Source organism: Impatiens glandulifera, chromosome 9 (assembly GCF_907164915.1).
Source record: "Impatiens glandulifera chromosome 9, dImpGla2.1, whole genome shotgun sequence".
Lineage (NCBI taxonomy): Eukaryota > Viridiplantae > Streptophyta > Magnoliopsida > Ericales > Balsaminaceae > Impatiens > Impatiens glandulifera.
Window position 1 is genome coordinate 30,595,934 of NC_061870.1, and position 15,111 is coordinate 30,611,044.

Here is a 15,111-nt window from a genome sequence, read left to right on the forward strand (position 1 = left end):
TGGGGTCGGAATCGGGCATGGGGTATGAGAGAAGATACCCGATCGGGTACGGGGTCGGGGATGGGGAGTGTGTGAAACCCAAACCCGATACCCGATACCCGATTATATTAATATGAAAAATAAAATATATTTTTTATTATAGTTTAATGTGACATTTCAAATATCTCATTATTACAAATATCATCATTAATATTTTGCTCTTATCCATACTCCACTCAAACATTATTTTTTTATATTCCCCAACAAGACATTATTTCTTTGTATTCCCCAAAAAAGTTATTTCTCTCATCATCTTCAAATTTTCTTTTAATAATAAGATGTATTTCAATCTCAACACTCTTCATATTCAATCTTTAACTTCTTTTTTTTAATATTCATTATATTTTCTTCACTCTAACACAACCAAGTTCTTATTTTTTCAAGATCTTCAACATAAATACATAGGTAAGTAATGTTTTTGTTTATTTTTTTAACATTCATTCTAACTTTTTATTCACTTTAGCAACAACAAAGTTCTTATTTCTTTCAAGATCTTCAACATAAGTCAATATTTTTTTTACATTTATTCTAACTTTTCTTCACTTTAACAACAACAAACAAAGTTTTTATTTTTTTTCAAGATCTATAACATAAATAGTAATGTTTTTGTTTATATTTTTAACATTTCGTTATTAATAATTTTATTATTTATTACAGTTATTATGTTTCTTTTTCTTCAACTTCTACATTTTTTAAGTTTTTAATCGGGTAATGGGGTACCCGTCGGGGATCAGGTACCCGTTGAATCGGGGATGGGGATAACATTACATATACCCGTCGGGGTCGGGGTCGGGATCGGGTAGTAAAATGAAAATCGGGTTCGGGAATGGGTACTTCACTACCCGACGGGTAGGGTACCCATTGCCATCCCTAGACCTACCTGGATTATATTCATACCTAAAATTCAGAATCTCCATTTGAATTAGGTAATTCATGTTTCTATGTAACCTAGGTTCATTTCTATCTTGGGCCTTAAATGTGTAATATATTTGGCCCAAGAACATGTTATTATAATTAAAAAGAAATTAATTATTTATTTTTGTTTGTGTCAATTTAAGTAATAACAATTTAATGCACAAAGTTGGAAAAAGAATTCAAATTTGTTATTAAACTTATAAAATTACATTTATATATACGAAAATTAGAAAATATTAAAAAAAATAATAATAACACAGTTAATTTTAGACATGTGTACTAATTAAAAAAAATAAAAAATTCATTTTGAGTGGGAAATTTGAGGAAATGACTCTAAAAAGAGGCCTAAATGCGGAAAGTGAGGGTCACTAATTTAAATATCGCTAGTGACTCCCTTTTTTTTCCGACGAAAATGTCTCTAATGCGTCACGCATCCTCAGGTTGCGTGACGCAATTTTTTATTTTTTTATTTTTCAAAAAATTTTAATTATGAAAGTTTTGGACGAAAATGCCCCAGTTGCGTTACGCAATCGCGTCACGCAACCGTGAGACGAAAAAAAAAATTTTGAAAAAAAAAAATCTGGTTGCGTCACGTAACTGGAGTAGCGTTACGCAAGGGTACAATTGTCATTAAAAAAATGGTCATCTGCTAAAATTTCCCTTTTAAGTATGTATTTGTAAAAGTATAAACTAATATAATTAATTTATAAATAAATAATTTTAATTTATTATTTTTTAAAATTTATATATTTATTAGTTAAATATTAATTTTTTCTCTCTCTTTCATTCTTTTTATTAATTAAATAATTAATTTCTCTCTATTTTGTTATTAATTAATTAATTTCTCTCTATTTATTTATTTATTTTTCTTTATTTAATATATTAATAAGTTAATATTTAATATTTAATTATTTTAATTTTAGTTCTTTTCACCATATATTTTTAAATTCTTTTATATAACATTGATTGATTGTTTTAAAATTATTTAGTCTTTTTAAAAAGTTAATACTTATATTATAATAACTCATATTTCAAAAAAAAAAAGACCAATTAATACTAAAAATATCAAATTCAACATTAAAATAGTAATAATCAAGATTATATATATATAAAAAAAATAATAATAACTCAATGATTTTGTTTATTATGATAAACTTTTGAATAAAAAAAATTAAATAGAAAGAATATTAATTTTATTTTTTATATTAAAGAAAATAAAAATAAAAATTTCATCAAAATATTATAAAAAAAAAATAAATAAAAAGAGATAAATTAATTAATTAATAAATAAAAAATAAAGAGAAAAATTAATTAATTAATTAATTAATAAAATGAAGGAAAGAGAGAAATTACTTAATTAATAAATATATAAAAAAAAATTAATTTTTTTTTTATCATAGATAAAACTTATATTCATTTATACGTTTAATGGAGTTATTTGTATTAGTATATATATATATATATATGATTGAGCTTTTTCTAATTTATATTGTATTTTTATTTCAAATTAGCTTCTATATATATATATGAATAATGATTTGGGGGCCGAGGGTGGGGCTCAGATCATAAAGCGAATCTATGCTGGATTTTTTGAATTAAAAAAAAATTAAATAGCTTTAATCTGTGACTTTTTGCCTTCCCTTCTCTCTCATTACTCTCTCTTTTTGCTCCCTCCTGTGTAAACCCTAGTCGAGCCGTCAGTCTAACCATTGATTCTCTCTCATTACTATCTCTTCTCGCTCCCTCCTGTGTAAACCCTAGTCGAGCCGTGAGGTATTTTCTGTCTCGCCGTGGAAGCGCTCAACCATTTCCATCAATCTCTTCTTGCCGCCACTTGTTATCCGTCTCGCTGTGGAAGCCCCTCGCCTCCTCTTATATTCTCGCCGTACATATTCTCCAATATCCAATCGCTTTTTGCAATCTATTCTCTAAGATCAATGGATTCTGCTACCGATATCAACATCCCATCTACCGTCCCCCCTAATTCCGACATTGTAACGACTCCGAATGCACGAAAGAGGAAGACCATCCCGAAGACACGAAAGAGGAAGACCAACGATGTTGACAACCAAGATTTTAGAAGGTAAGTTATCTTTTGCGTGTTATATTTCGTAATAACTAGTTATATTGAGCGTAAAATATAGTTATATGAAGCGTACTAAGTAGTTATATGAAGCGTAATTAGTAGTTATATGAAGCGTTATAAGTGGTTGTATGGAGTATAATATGTAGTTATATGGAGCATAATAGGTAGATATATGGATCGTAATAAATAGTTATATGGAGCGTTCACCTTTGTCATTTTTTCAGTTCGAAATTGTCAAAAAAAAGAAGATTGCCGAAAACAACGATTCCAAACATCCGCACTTCTCCTCAAGGCCTATGTAAACTCGTGAATGGACTGTCGGACCTCTAGAAGCAAGCTGTCAAGGACATCGGCTTCGGCTCTCTCCTTTCCTTACGTGTCTCCAAATTGCCATCCTCAATTGCAATGTATTTGTTTGAACACTTCGATAAACTGACGTGTTCCCTGAGTCTGAGCAACCATCAAAATATGGTTATTGACGAGGATGATGTACAATGCATACTAAACATCCCTAGAGGAGAGATCGACGTAACTGAGTCCATTGGTAAAAATAGTGACGGACCTGAGTACCTCGCCATACTTAGGGCTTGGAGGATGAGATGGGTAGGGAGTGAAACCAGCGGTGCTCCCATCATTTCCTCTATGCCAGAGGTAATTCTAGCAAACACAACTGCCGATGACGACTTCAAACGTGACTTCGTTGTGTACGTCGTCTCCAGCTTCTTGTGGGCCACTGAAAGTCCAACTTGCAGGTAAAAATCTCCAGCTTCTTGTATTTTGTAGTTATATTTAGCGTTATATGGATATTATTGTATAGTTATATGGTTCGTATTGTATAGTTATATGATGCATATTGTAGAGTTATATGGAGCGTTATAGGTAGTTATATGGAGTGTTATATGGAGCGTAATATGGTTTTATCATATTAGTCTAATTGAATCCTGTTTTCAATATGCAGGTCTAAAATCTTGAAATCACTAGTTCATGTTGACAGTATTAAGGACCTAAATTGGTGTCGATTCACATTTAATGGACTTGTTGAGAGTATGATCAAATGGAAGAAGAAACGAGACTCATTTTTCCACGGACCAGCAACCTTCCTTATGGTAAGAGCGATTCATTAATTAATTTCATAAACATTGCTAATTAGTATACAACTAACATTCCTTCTTTTTTCAGTTATGTTACATGGACAAGGTAGCAGATTTCACCCAAAGAAGGAACGTGAGGATTTTCCCGATCATATCCTGTTGGGATGATAGGATGATTTTTGAAAGGTTACGTACCGAGGAGAGACTTGGTGGGTATGGCAAAGGGAGGGTGTTAGATAGGATTCCACTTCCAGCACAGGAGAACGTTGTTGCTCCTTCAGTTTATGCTCCTACTGTTGTTGCTCCTTCAGTTTCTGCTCCTAGTGCATGGGACGTATTCTCAGAGGCAGCAGTCCAATTATCAACCTCTGTAACTGCGATCGCAACTACATCTTTAAACTTGAATACCGCAGTCCACACGTCTACATTTATTAAATCTGCCATCCAGCCTGCCATGATGACGATGTTCCAAAATCCCGACCTCAAATTGGCAATACAACAGTGGATTCAGGAATCAAATTTTGAGGCCTCTCCTCCCACACCCAAGAGTCCTACTCCTCACACACTCAAGAGTCCAACTCAAGTTCCAGCTCCCACTACCACTATCCAGCTTCCACCCTCACTCCCAGATCCCACTCCCACTATCCAGGTCCCACCCACACTCCCAGATCTCACTCCCACTCTCCAGGTCCAGATTCAGGATGAACCTCTACCTGTCATGATACGCAGAAAGAGAAGAACTCGACGCCTAGTAAATCAAGTACTGCCAAAGAATTTGACGACTCCATATTTGAATAGAGTGTACGATCAATTTAGCAATATGAAACCTGAGGATAGAGCCATTGTCGATTTTGTATTCGCATTTGGGTTGGCTGAAAAGGAGATCCTATATTTCAATAACATCACCACCTTACGTCGGGAGGATTTCCAGTCAATGGAGGATTTGTCTTATATTACCGATAACATAATTAGTGCATGGGCTTATGAATTGCACGTCGCCGAAAAACAAAGTCCAAGCCTTAGAAAGCGGATCTTCTTCACATGCTTGCACAGTGTAAGTTGTACCCTTATTATCATTTTTTTAGCACCTATAGTTTCTAACACATTTCTTACTGATCCTCCACAGGTAATTTTCGAACTTGAACCTACAATTTACAATGAATCAATGGAAAATGAATGGAGGTTATTCGGCATGACAAGTGAAGACATCGATCAAGCTGAATTGGTTAGTTATCTTGACTTGTTATTTTGTATTTATATGGATAAGTAATTGATAGTTATATGTTTAAGTGATAGATATATAGAGCTCAAGTACTAGATATATGTAGCGTAATTGGTAGATATATGAAGAAGTGGTAGATATATGATGCTTAAGTGGTAGATATATGAAACTTAAATGGTAGATATATGGAGCTTAAGTGGTAGATATATAATGCTTATGTTGTATATATATATGGACCTTCCTGTTGAATATATCCCCATCGTGCATTACTTAGTTATATTTTTATGTTTGCGTGCAAATTTTTCTTCCGATTGCTAGACATGACCATTTTTACATCGTTGTTTTCAACCTCATTCGAGGCAATAGGAATTGTAAATACAAAGTGGAAATCATAGACAATCGGTATCTCTCAAAAGGTATAAAATTTGAAGACAAGTACAAACAACTTGACCTCATTATCGAGCGGTTTGCTCAATTTATTCGTTCAAAGGGGTGTACCAATGCCGACATTCTCCCCACATTGAAGCCTGCATTGTTGAAATTGAAGTGGCAGGATACTATAAACACAACTGATTGTGGAATTTTTACCATGAGGCACATGGAGACTTACAATGGCGATTGGAAAAAATGGAATTTATGGGAGAATCCGAAAGATGCTGCTGATAATATGCATGGGTTGAGGATTCATTACATCACCAAATTGTTAAAATCCCGCATCAACACCTACGACAATGAACGAGCCATTTTGAATTTATACCTTCCAAGTCCTAGTTAAATTGTTTAAAATATTTATGCTTAGTAAAGCTAAAAAAAACTTAATATAATGTTGAATTATGCTTATAGTTTATTGTTTGTGGTATCATAGTCAAATCATTTATTTGAGATCTATATAATGAGGCAATCAGCTCAATATAACGAAGCAACAAGTACAATATAACGAGTAAATGAGCTCAATATAACGAAGCAATAAGTACAATATAACGAGTCAATAATCTCAATATAACGAAGCAACAAGTACAATATAATGAGTCAATGATCTCAATATAACGTTGAAATAAGCTCAATATAACTACAATAATGTGGTAAAAAAGAATTGAGTGGAGACTATTGTTTGTGGTATAGTAGCTGGGTCATTGAATTGTTGCGCATCTGTTGGTTCATCCCGCATTTTTTTCTATAACAAAATTTAACAAGGCAATTAGTTAAATATATTACATCAATATAACTAGGCAATGAGCTCTATATAACGAGTAAATGAGCTCAATATAACAAATCAACTAACACAATATAACGAGTCAAAGAGGTAAAACTAACCTTTGTTGAATGTTTGGACCTGTTAATTACTTTTTCTACGACAGATAATTTTCGTTTCGTTGGTGGCCTACCTCGAGCCCTCACTCTAACCGGAGAGTGAATCACTTTCTCGGTTGGAGGAGTAGTTGCTGGTGTGGAACTTGTAGATGCATTATCAAAATCCAACATCAACTTTTGAATCATGTCTTCCAAAAGTCTAGACGCAACTGAGGTCTTATCTTCAGATTGTGATGCAAGTTGTTGGAACAAATGCATCATTGGAGTTAGACTGTTATACCTTTTTCTTTGACTTTCAGACACATAAGAATCATAAATATTGGTGATGTTTTGATAACCTCGTTTCAAATCTTTGCGCCAACGGTCCAAGATATATCTCTCAGGCACTTGATCCACTTTCATTCTTCTATACACCATAAGAATATGTCTGCACAAAATTCCCCTAAACTCAAACATCTTACATTGACATTGTACAAAATTCCCCATCGCGTTGTAGTGTACTTTCAACCAAACGTCCCTCAAGGTTTCTCCTGCACTTCCCAGAATGTTCTCTAATACATCAAAAACATGAGTTGGACCTTCTTGTTGAATATTTTGGATTTCGCAATACAACATCCCAGCCACTTCGTTATGGAATATCCTCAAAATGTCGTTAGTGTACAAACTATGAAATTGTCGTTCCAAGGGATAGCCACAAACAACTGACAAGCTTGAATTATATGACTGAAAATCCAGTTTCATTTCTTTCTCGATGTTTCTCTTCAACGCCTTGTCATATTGCTCAACAAACTGTTTGAGGGAGGTTTTTGAATGAACAAAGTCGTCAAAAAAAGCATTCATGCTTTCACTTCTTTGTGAGGTTGACATGCCTGCCCAAAGTGGTGTTTTACGTAGACAGGTATCCACTTACTTCGTTCTTTGTACAAAGAGTTTAACCAATCACTATCTTCTAATTGAAAATCGTCTACCATTCTCATCCATTCATAATCGCACTGCTCAATTGTGATTGAGTTATAGACAATATTCTTCATCGTTTGTTTTAGAGATTTGTATTGAGTGTGAGCACCAAATTTAGCTGGGAGTTTCTTCATGATATGCCAAATGCATAATCTATGCTTGGTGTTTGGAAACACCCTCTCAATAGCAATGGCCATTGATCGACATTGGTCAGTTATTATTGCCTTCGGAGCACATCCATGCATGCATGTCAACCATGCATTAAAAAGCCAAATGAATGAGGAAGAATCCTCGCTGGATAGTAGGCCACACCCTAGTAGAATGGATTGTCCGTGATGATTCACCCCTACAAATGGAGCAAAAGGCATGTCGTAGCGATTTGTCAGATAAGTTGTGTCGAAGGTGATGACATCGGAGAAGCATTGATAAGCAGCCCTGCATCTTCCATCAGCCCAAAATACATTCCTTATCCGAGAATCTTCGTCTAGATCATATACATAATATAAATTTGGGGATTTGCTTTGCATTAGAGTGAAGTATTGAGAAAGTGCTTCCGCATCACCATTTCCTAACCTCAACTTCCGAGATTCTGAAATAAAGTTTCTGCAAGATCTCTCGTCAAATTTCAGATTATCATAACCACCGGCTTCAACTACAAAAGATTGGAAACTTTTTGCGAGTGTAATTCCTGCTTCATCATTTAATTCCAATCTTCTCTTCACCTCCAGATCAAGAACCTTGTGGGATCTAAGATGTCTTGATTTCCCCGGGCTCATGGCATGGTTGTGCTCAAGGCAGACGCTGGTGATCTCGACTTCCCCATCATTTCTAACAGCAACATTAATCCTTGCTTTACAATTCGTCTTGATAGAGGGTCTGGGATGTAAAATATTTTTTCCCCTTGATGTAAAAACACCATTTTTTGCACAAGCTAGCGAGAACCACTTCTGTTTGCCATCCGGTCCATTTTTTGTTCCGAGCTTACTTATACCGAAACCAGTACCAAGGGAATAGGCCTTGTAATACAAACGAATATCCGTTTCAGATGGAAATATCATCCCAACAGTCGGTATTTCAATGACTGGAGCAGATTGAATTAGAGGATCCATGCAGCTGAACAATAACAAATTGTAATTAAATTAGAAGATTTGAATTAACAATAATATATCTTTGTATTTAGATAAATATAAAGGTGGAATGAGCTCAATATAAAGGTGTATATATTTGTGTATTGAGCTCAATATAAAGGTGTATTGAGCTCAATATAATAATGTATTTAGATCAATATAACCGTGTATTTAGCTCAATATATCCGTGTATTGAGCTCAATATATTCGTGTATTGAGCTCAATATAACAATGTCAATATAAAGTTGTATTGATCAGAAAATAAAGGGAGTATAACGATTAAAGATAACGATGAAAAAACACAATATCAAAACATAGTAGTCATATGGATTACCCGAACAATGTCAATATAAAGTTGTATTGATCTGAAGATAAAGTGAGGATAACGATTAAAGATAACGATGAAAAAACACAGTATCAAAACATAGTAGTCATATGGAGTTACCCGACCACCGTCGATATGGTTCTCCGGAGCAGCCACCGTCGATATGGTTCTCCGGAGCAGCCACCGTCGAAATGTATTTATATCGAGTTATATCCCGGCCGCCGTCGATAAGGTTCTCCGGAAGAACTGAATCTATTCTAGGGTTTACAAGAAAGGTTGTCTTGGAGAGGATAGAGAAAAGAGAGAAAGTAGTTTCGTGCGGTTATATTTCTTTCTCAGATCATAAAGCGAATCTATGTGGCTTTTTTTTACACGCTGGCAAAGCACACATGGCAGCCACGTAGGATTCGCTATATGGTCGGAGGCCCAGCATCGGCCTCCCTATCACGGCCCATATATATATTTATTTAAAATAGACATTAATTTCAAACTCAAAGATCTTTGAATCTAATTAATTCGTCGAAGAAGGAGATTCATTTTTGTCAGGACTTCTCTCCTCCACCTCCATGTTCATCTCCATAGTCGATTCTTTACCAACATTTCCTTATCTACTTATAATTCTCCATCGTCGTCGGATTGAACGAATCGAAGTTGCAAGCGTCTATATTTGTGCTTCATGTCACGTTAAGGAAGTACTAATTCAAAATCCTAACCTCCTTTAGAATGAATCTTCCGATCGGATCTAAAAAAAATTGAAAGACACGCTAGGCTTGTCGTTCCTTCTAATGAAAGAGATCAGTGGAGGAGGAAAATAGGAATGATCCCCTCCGTACAATAACGATCATCTATAACACCTTTGTTCCTCAAATGCTTTGATGATTTCGGCGACCTTCTGAATTCTAATAACCTTCTTCACCTCGTTTTATCCAAATTTCTGATATTCAAATCCTCAATAATATCGTCCACGGATGTGATGACACACTCTCACGTTATTCATTTAAATAATGTTTTAATTATAGATAAGTTTCTTTGACACTTTTAATTATAGATAATGTTTTATCGACACTTTCTGGACCCGCTAGAAATCCGACCGAACAGCAAGAGAAAAGAGTTCTCTTTGAAGTTTGGATGATACGAATTAGAGGTTAACCCGACCATAGTCTTTTCGTCGAGGGCGACGAATTTTGAAGGGGGAGATAATGTTACGGTTCAGAAATAAAGGTGGTTCAAAAATAAAGGTTGCGGTCCTAAATAATTCCAGCACCCTCCACGGTCCTGTTGTGCACTTGGGCTAGATTTTTGTTTTTTTAGATTTAATATGTTATTTTTGTTTTAGTTTTCTATTTTTTCAATTGAATTATGTTATTTTCTAATAGTTGTTGTAACTGAATATTCTGGGGTAAATTAATCAGCACCTATATAAGGTTGATTCCTCTTCCCCAAGGACCCATCTATCGAATAATGAATATATGAAATTCCTTGTGAAAGTTTTTCACCCCTATTTTATTTATGTTTTGATTATTTGTTTTGGACTGTTTGGTATATACCAACAATATTTTTTTTTCTCATCCTTGACTTATCTTCTCCCCATCTTGAATTCTTCATTACAAAACCATTCCGCTGCACTTTGATTATATATTTTCCACCCGGTCCTAGAGATCAAGAACTCGATTCTTGAAATCAAGAACCCAAAACATTAAGTTACAAATTAAGTTGTAACACTTTCTTATTCATTTATTTGTTTATAATCTTGATCTTCTATTCCTCTTTACTCTTATCTATATTTTTCTTTCTAGTTAGATTTATTTATCTCTAATCACTACCGTTGGTATTAGAGCTTCTTATTTTCTAATGATTAATACAAGATTGGAGAATTCAGAAAAGAGTAGAAATAAAATTTCGGAGCGGCTAGAGACAATCGAAAAGAATCGTCAAGAATTGAAGAAAGGGGTCAAGGCTATGGAAAGTGAGTAGTTGAAAAACTCGTCGAATCTTAGTGAAATCTCTAAGAACATGGTGAATTTGAATAAAACAATAGAGCTCTTACTAAAACAGCTGTCGACAAAATATTCTAATGATAATGTTAGTGAAGGTCAAAGAACGCAAATACCATGTGAAGGTGTTCCCAAAAATTCAAGAAATGAGATGTAAAGAGGATCAAGATCTAGCTCTCAAGGGGATTCTGCCAACGACATCAGTAAGTGATACATTTTCAGGAGAGTCAAAACCAAACTTAAGGCAGTCTACACCAAAGCAACCCAAGATGGAGTTTGCTCGTTTTGATGGTACTAGTGGAATACGTTGCTTACTATTTGAAAAGCGCAGTGGATGTATGGTTCACTAATTATTCAATAGGTTGAGGGATCATTACATGAACATAGTTTCTTGAAGCCATCTTGACAATATTTCAAGAAAAGAGACATCGTGATGTAATTGTGAAATTTAATAGAGTAAGTTAGAAGGGAGAACTAAAGATTATATTTTGAATTGGCTGAAATTGAGAACCCTCTCTTCAAGATGAAGAATATTAAGTTCAAAGTTTTATTGGGGATTGAGAGAAAAATTGAAAGTTGTGGTGTCTTACTTTATTCAACCGTGTTGGATCAAGCAATAGAGATAGCCATAATACATGAACAAAATATTAAAGATGCCAACAAGAAGATAAAGGTAATGTCATACTGACAATGCAGTTAAGAACTCTAACTATGAGGCCAAAGGAATATATTGGAAAATCTGTATGGGAGAACGAAAAGAAAAAATCAGTCTAAGTAAACACGCAGTCGAATAAATGGGTTGTACATCAAGCACGGAGGAAAAAAAAAATACTATGCTTCAAGTGCGAAGAAAAATATGCGAAAGACCATATGTGTAAAGTGACATAAATTTGTATTGTGGAAGACATTAATTAAGAAATTGAAAAATTATTCACGAAAATAGAGGAATTGAACCTGAAGAAATTCAAAACGAAGATATTTACACAATCGAAGACCAAAAGGGAGGCAAAATGTTGAAAATTAAAATATGGGTGGGAAGTCAAACAGTATAAATCTTGATTGACAACGACAACTCTTACCCATTCTTGGATGAAGGAATTTCCAAACAAATGAGTTGCAGATTGGAAAAATCTAATTCTATTCAGGTAGTCATGACCAACGAATTAGTAAGTCACTATACAAATATTTCAAATGGACAATAAACGAAGTACCATTTGAGATGAAAGTGATAACATTACATTTGGACGATTATGATTTGATACTAGAGGTGGACTAGTTCCGACATAATGGATCAGTGCTCCTCGACCTGAAAAGATGAAAATGAGGATAATGGTGAAGGGCAAGAAGTCAACTATAAAAGGGATACATCAGATTCAATAAAAAAAGATGTTGCACCTGATTGAGAGTGGGTTAGACCGTACTTTGAAGAAAGTTAATCAATGTTTTTTTTTTGAAAAAACGATTTATTGTCATTTCATTAAAAATTCCCTAAAACGAAAAAATAAATAAATGAGTTTTTGTATTTTTCTAGACAAGTCTAAGAAAATTAAGTTCATTACGGTCTAAAAATAAATGAATTACAAACAATCATCAGAATTACAAACAAATTTAAATTGTGTTTATCTCGCTAAAAAAACAGCATCTTTGGTGACTTCTTGATATGATACATTCCAGTTCCTATAAAGGTTCTAATTCTGCTCGTTTTCCGGAGCTCTTCTCCACGTCTGGATTTTCACGCTACATTTAGTTACAATATCATCCCATGTCTGCTTCAGACTTCTTCGATTCCTCGAATGCCCTCGCGTTTCTCTCCCGCCAGATGTTATAAACTATTGAGCCGAATCCGCATTTGAAATTTTTTGACTTAAACTTTGTTCCTTTCGCTTTCTTCACAGCCATTTCCTTGATTTCTTTCTAGTCTTCCGAGAATCTGGTCTTCTTCATATTTTTTGCAAAATTATTCCAAAGTTTCGAGGCAAATGAACAGTTTCCGAAGAGATGATCAACTGTTTCTTCATTCCCTTCACACAGCAGACAACTTGAATCCGAAATTTCCATGTACTTCTTGACGCGATCTCTCGTGTTTAGCCTTTACCGAAATGCAAGCCATATGATGAATTGGTGTCTCGGGATAACCTTTAATGACTAGACCAGATTAGCCCAATCTATTGTTTGCTCCTTCTCTCGGATGGTGTTCTACACTTTGCTTGAAATCATCTTCTCATTTTCCTTGGTTTTTCATCGATGTACGTCTATTCTTTCGTTAAATTAGATGTTATTGATATATTCGAGAATGCGCCGCCCCACTGGTATTCGTCTAAGGAGCAAATTCCATAGCCCGTCATTAATGTCTCTAACCTTGGCAGCTAAGTAGTCTGTTTGATCCTTACGTTTCTGAATTCCTCTTTATTGATTAACGGTTGGTCCTCATACCAAGGATAATGCCAAAACAGTGTATTTCTGTCGTCTCCCAAACTAATATCAAAAAGTCCTGCAATATTGTTTTTTAGCTTAAGAATTTCCTTTATCGACCATCACATACTTCCCAGTTTATAGTTTATGAAGTAGATGAATTTAGTGACATTCAAAACATTAATTATTAAAAAAATCAATTCAAGCTATTATTTAACTTATAGATCAAATAAAGATAAAGAAATTTATATAATTTTAATACTACTCAAAACACATGTATAAAAAAATCTTATCTTATTGATTTGGTTATTTTAAATGAACAAAACAATATTATCACTATACATATCTGTGAAGATCCTAAAACTATAACAACAAAATAATTATAACAAAAATCACAACAAAATTCTCAAAACAAGATATACAAATGGAAGACACTCAAAGCTAGAACCAAGTTAGTCACAAACAAGAAAATGACATTAAATAACACTTATAATAAAAAATAAATAACAATGTGTTTTCAAACAATAGCAGTGGAGCTCACTTAACAATATTAAATTAATGTTTTTTTTTATTGAAATAAAAGAATATTTTGTCAATGTGAATTTTTTTTATTAGAGTTTTTATGGATTCTTTTATCTGGTTAGTTTGAAATGACTTGAGTTTATAGAGATTTGAAGATGTAAAAAGTAAGCAAATTGTTTTTCTCACTCCTCCCATATTCCCACTCCGCCTCACTCCTTAATTAACTCAAAAATTATTTATTTATTCCTTACATTTTTATATATTTACCTTTCTTATCTTATTTATTTTACTTATTTTATTTTATTTAATTATTAAGTTTTTTTTATCATTAAATATAATTAATTAATTTTTAATAATTTTTTTCTATTTTATTTATTTAATTAAAAATACAAAATATTATTATTTTTATATTATAATTGTTTTAAATATATAAAATATTAAAGTGTGTCTTAATTTAATAAAATATAAATATTTAATATTTTATTATATTATATATATATATATATATATTAAAATACTTATAAAAATAATAGTTAAATGATTCAATTTTTTTTATAAATAAAATTATATATTAAATAATAATTAATAATTAGTCTAATTATTATTATTTTAATTAATAATATTATATTTTATTAAATTAGTACACATTTCAATATTTAATATATTTTAAATAATTATAATATAAAAATAATAATATTTTATATTTTTAATTAAATAAATAAAGTTAAAAAAACATATTAAAAATTAATTATATTTAAATAAAAAACTTAATAATTAAATAAAATAAAATAAGTAAAATAAATAAAATAAGAAAGATAAATATATAAAAGTGATAGAGATAAATAAATAATTTTGGAGTTAATTGAGGAGTGAAAGTGAGGGTGGGGGTGGGAATATGGGAGGGGTGAGAAAAGTACCTCACAAAAAGTAATTTATTTTAGCTAAACACATTTTTACTATTTTATTCTTAGAATTAACGATAAATAATATAACAATATTTTCACTTTTTAGAGGTGTATTCCCTAAAACCGAATAGGGATGTGTTAGAATGATATTTGTGTTCCCTAAAATTGAATAGGATGAGTTAGAATGATATTTGTGTTCTTGTCT

At 32.9% G+C, this 15,111-nt stretch overlaps 2 protein-coding genes across 2 annotated transcripts; both read right to left on the bottom strand.

Moving 5' to 3' along the window:
- Positions 1-6,613: 6,613 nt before the first annotated feature.
- Positions 6,614-7,504, bottom strand: LOC124916206 (protein FAR1-RELATED SEQUENCE 5-like). Its single transcript, XM_047456936.1, has one exon. The coding sequence runs from the start codon at positions 7,502-7,504 to the stop codon at positions 6,614-6,616; it is 891 nt and encodes a 296-aa protein (XP_047312892.1).
- Positions 7,501-8,730, bottom strand: LOC124916207 (protein FAR1-RELATED SEQUENCE 5-like). The gene has a single exon (XM_047456937.1). It carries the CDS (start codon positions 8,728-8,730, stop codon positions 7,501-7,503), a length of 1,230 nt encoding a protein of 409 aa, XP_047312893.1.
- Positions 8,731-15,111: the final 6,381 nt, after the last annotated feature.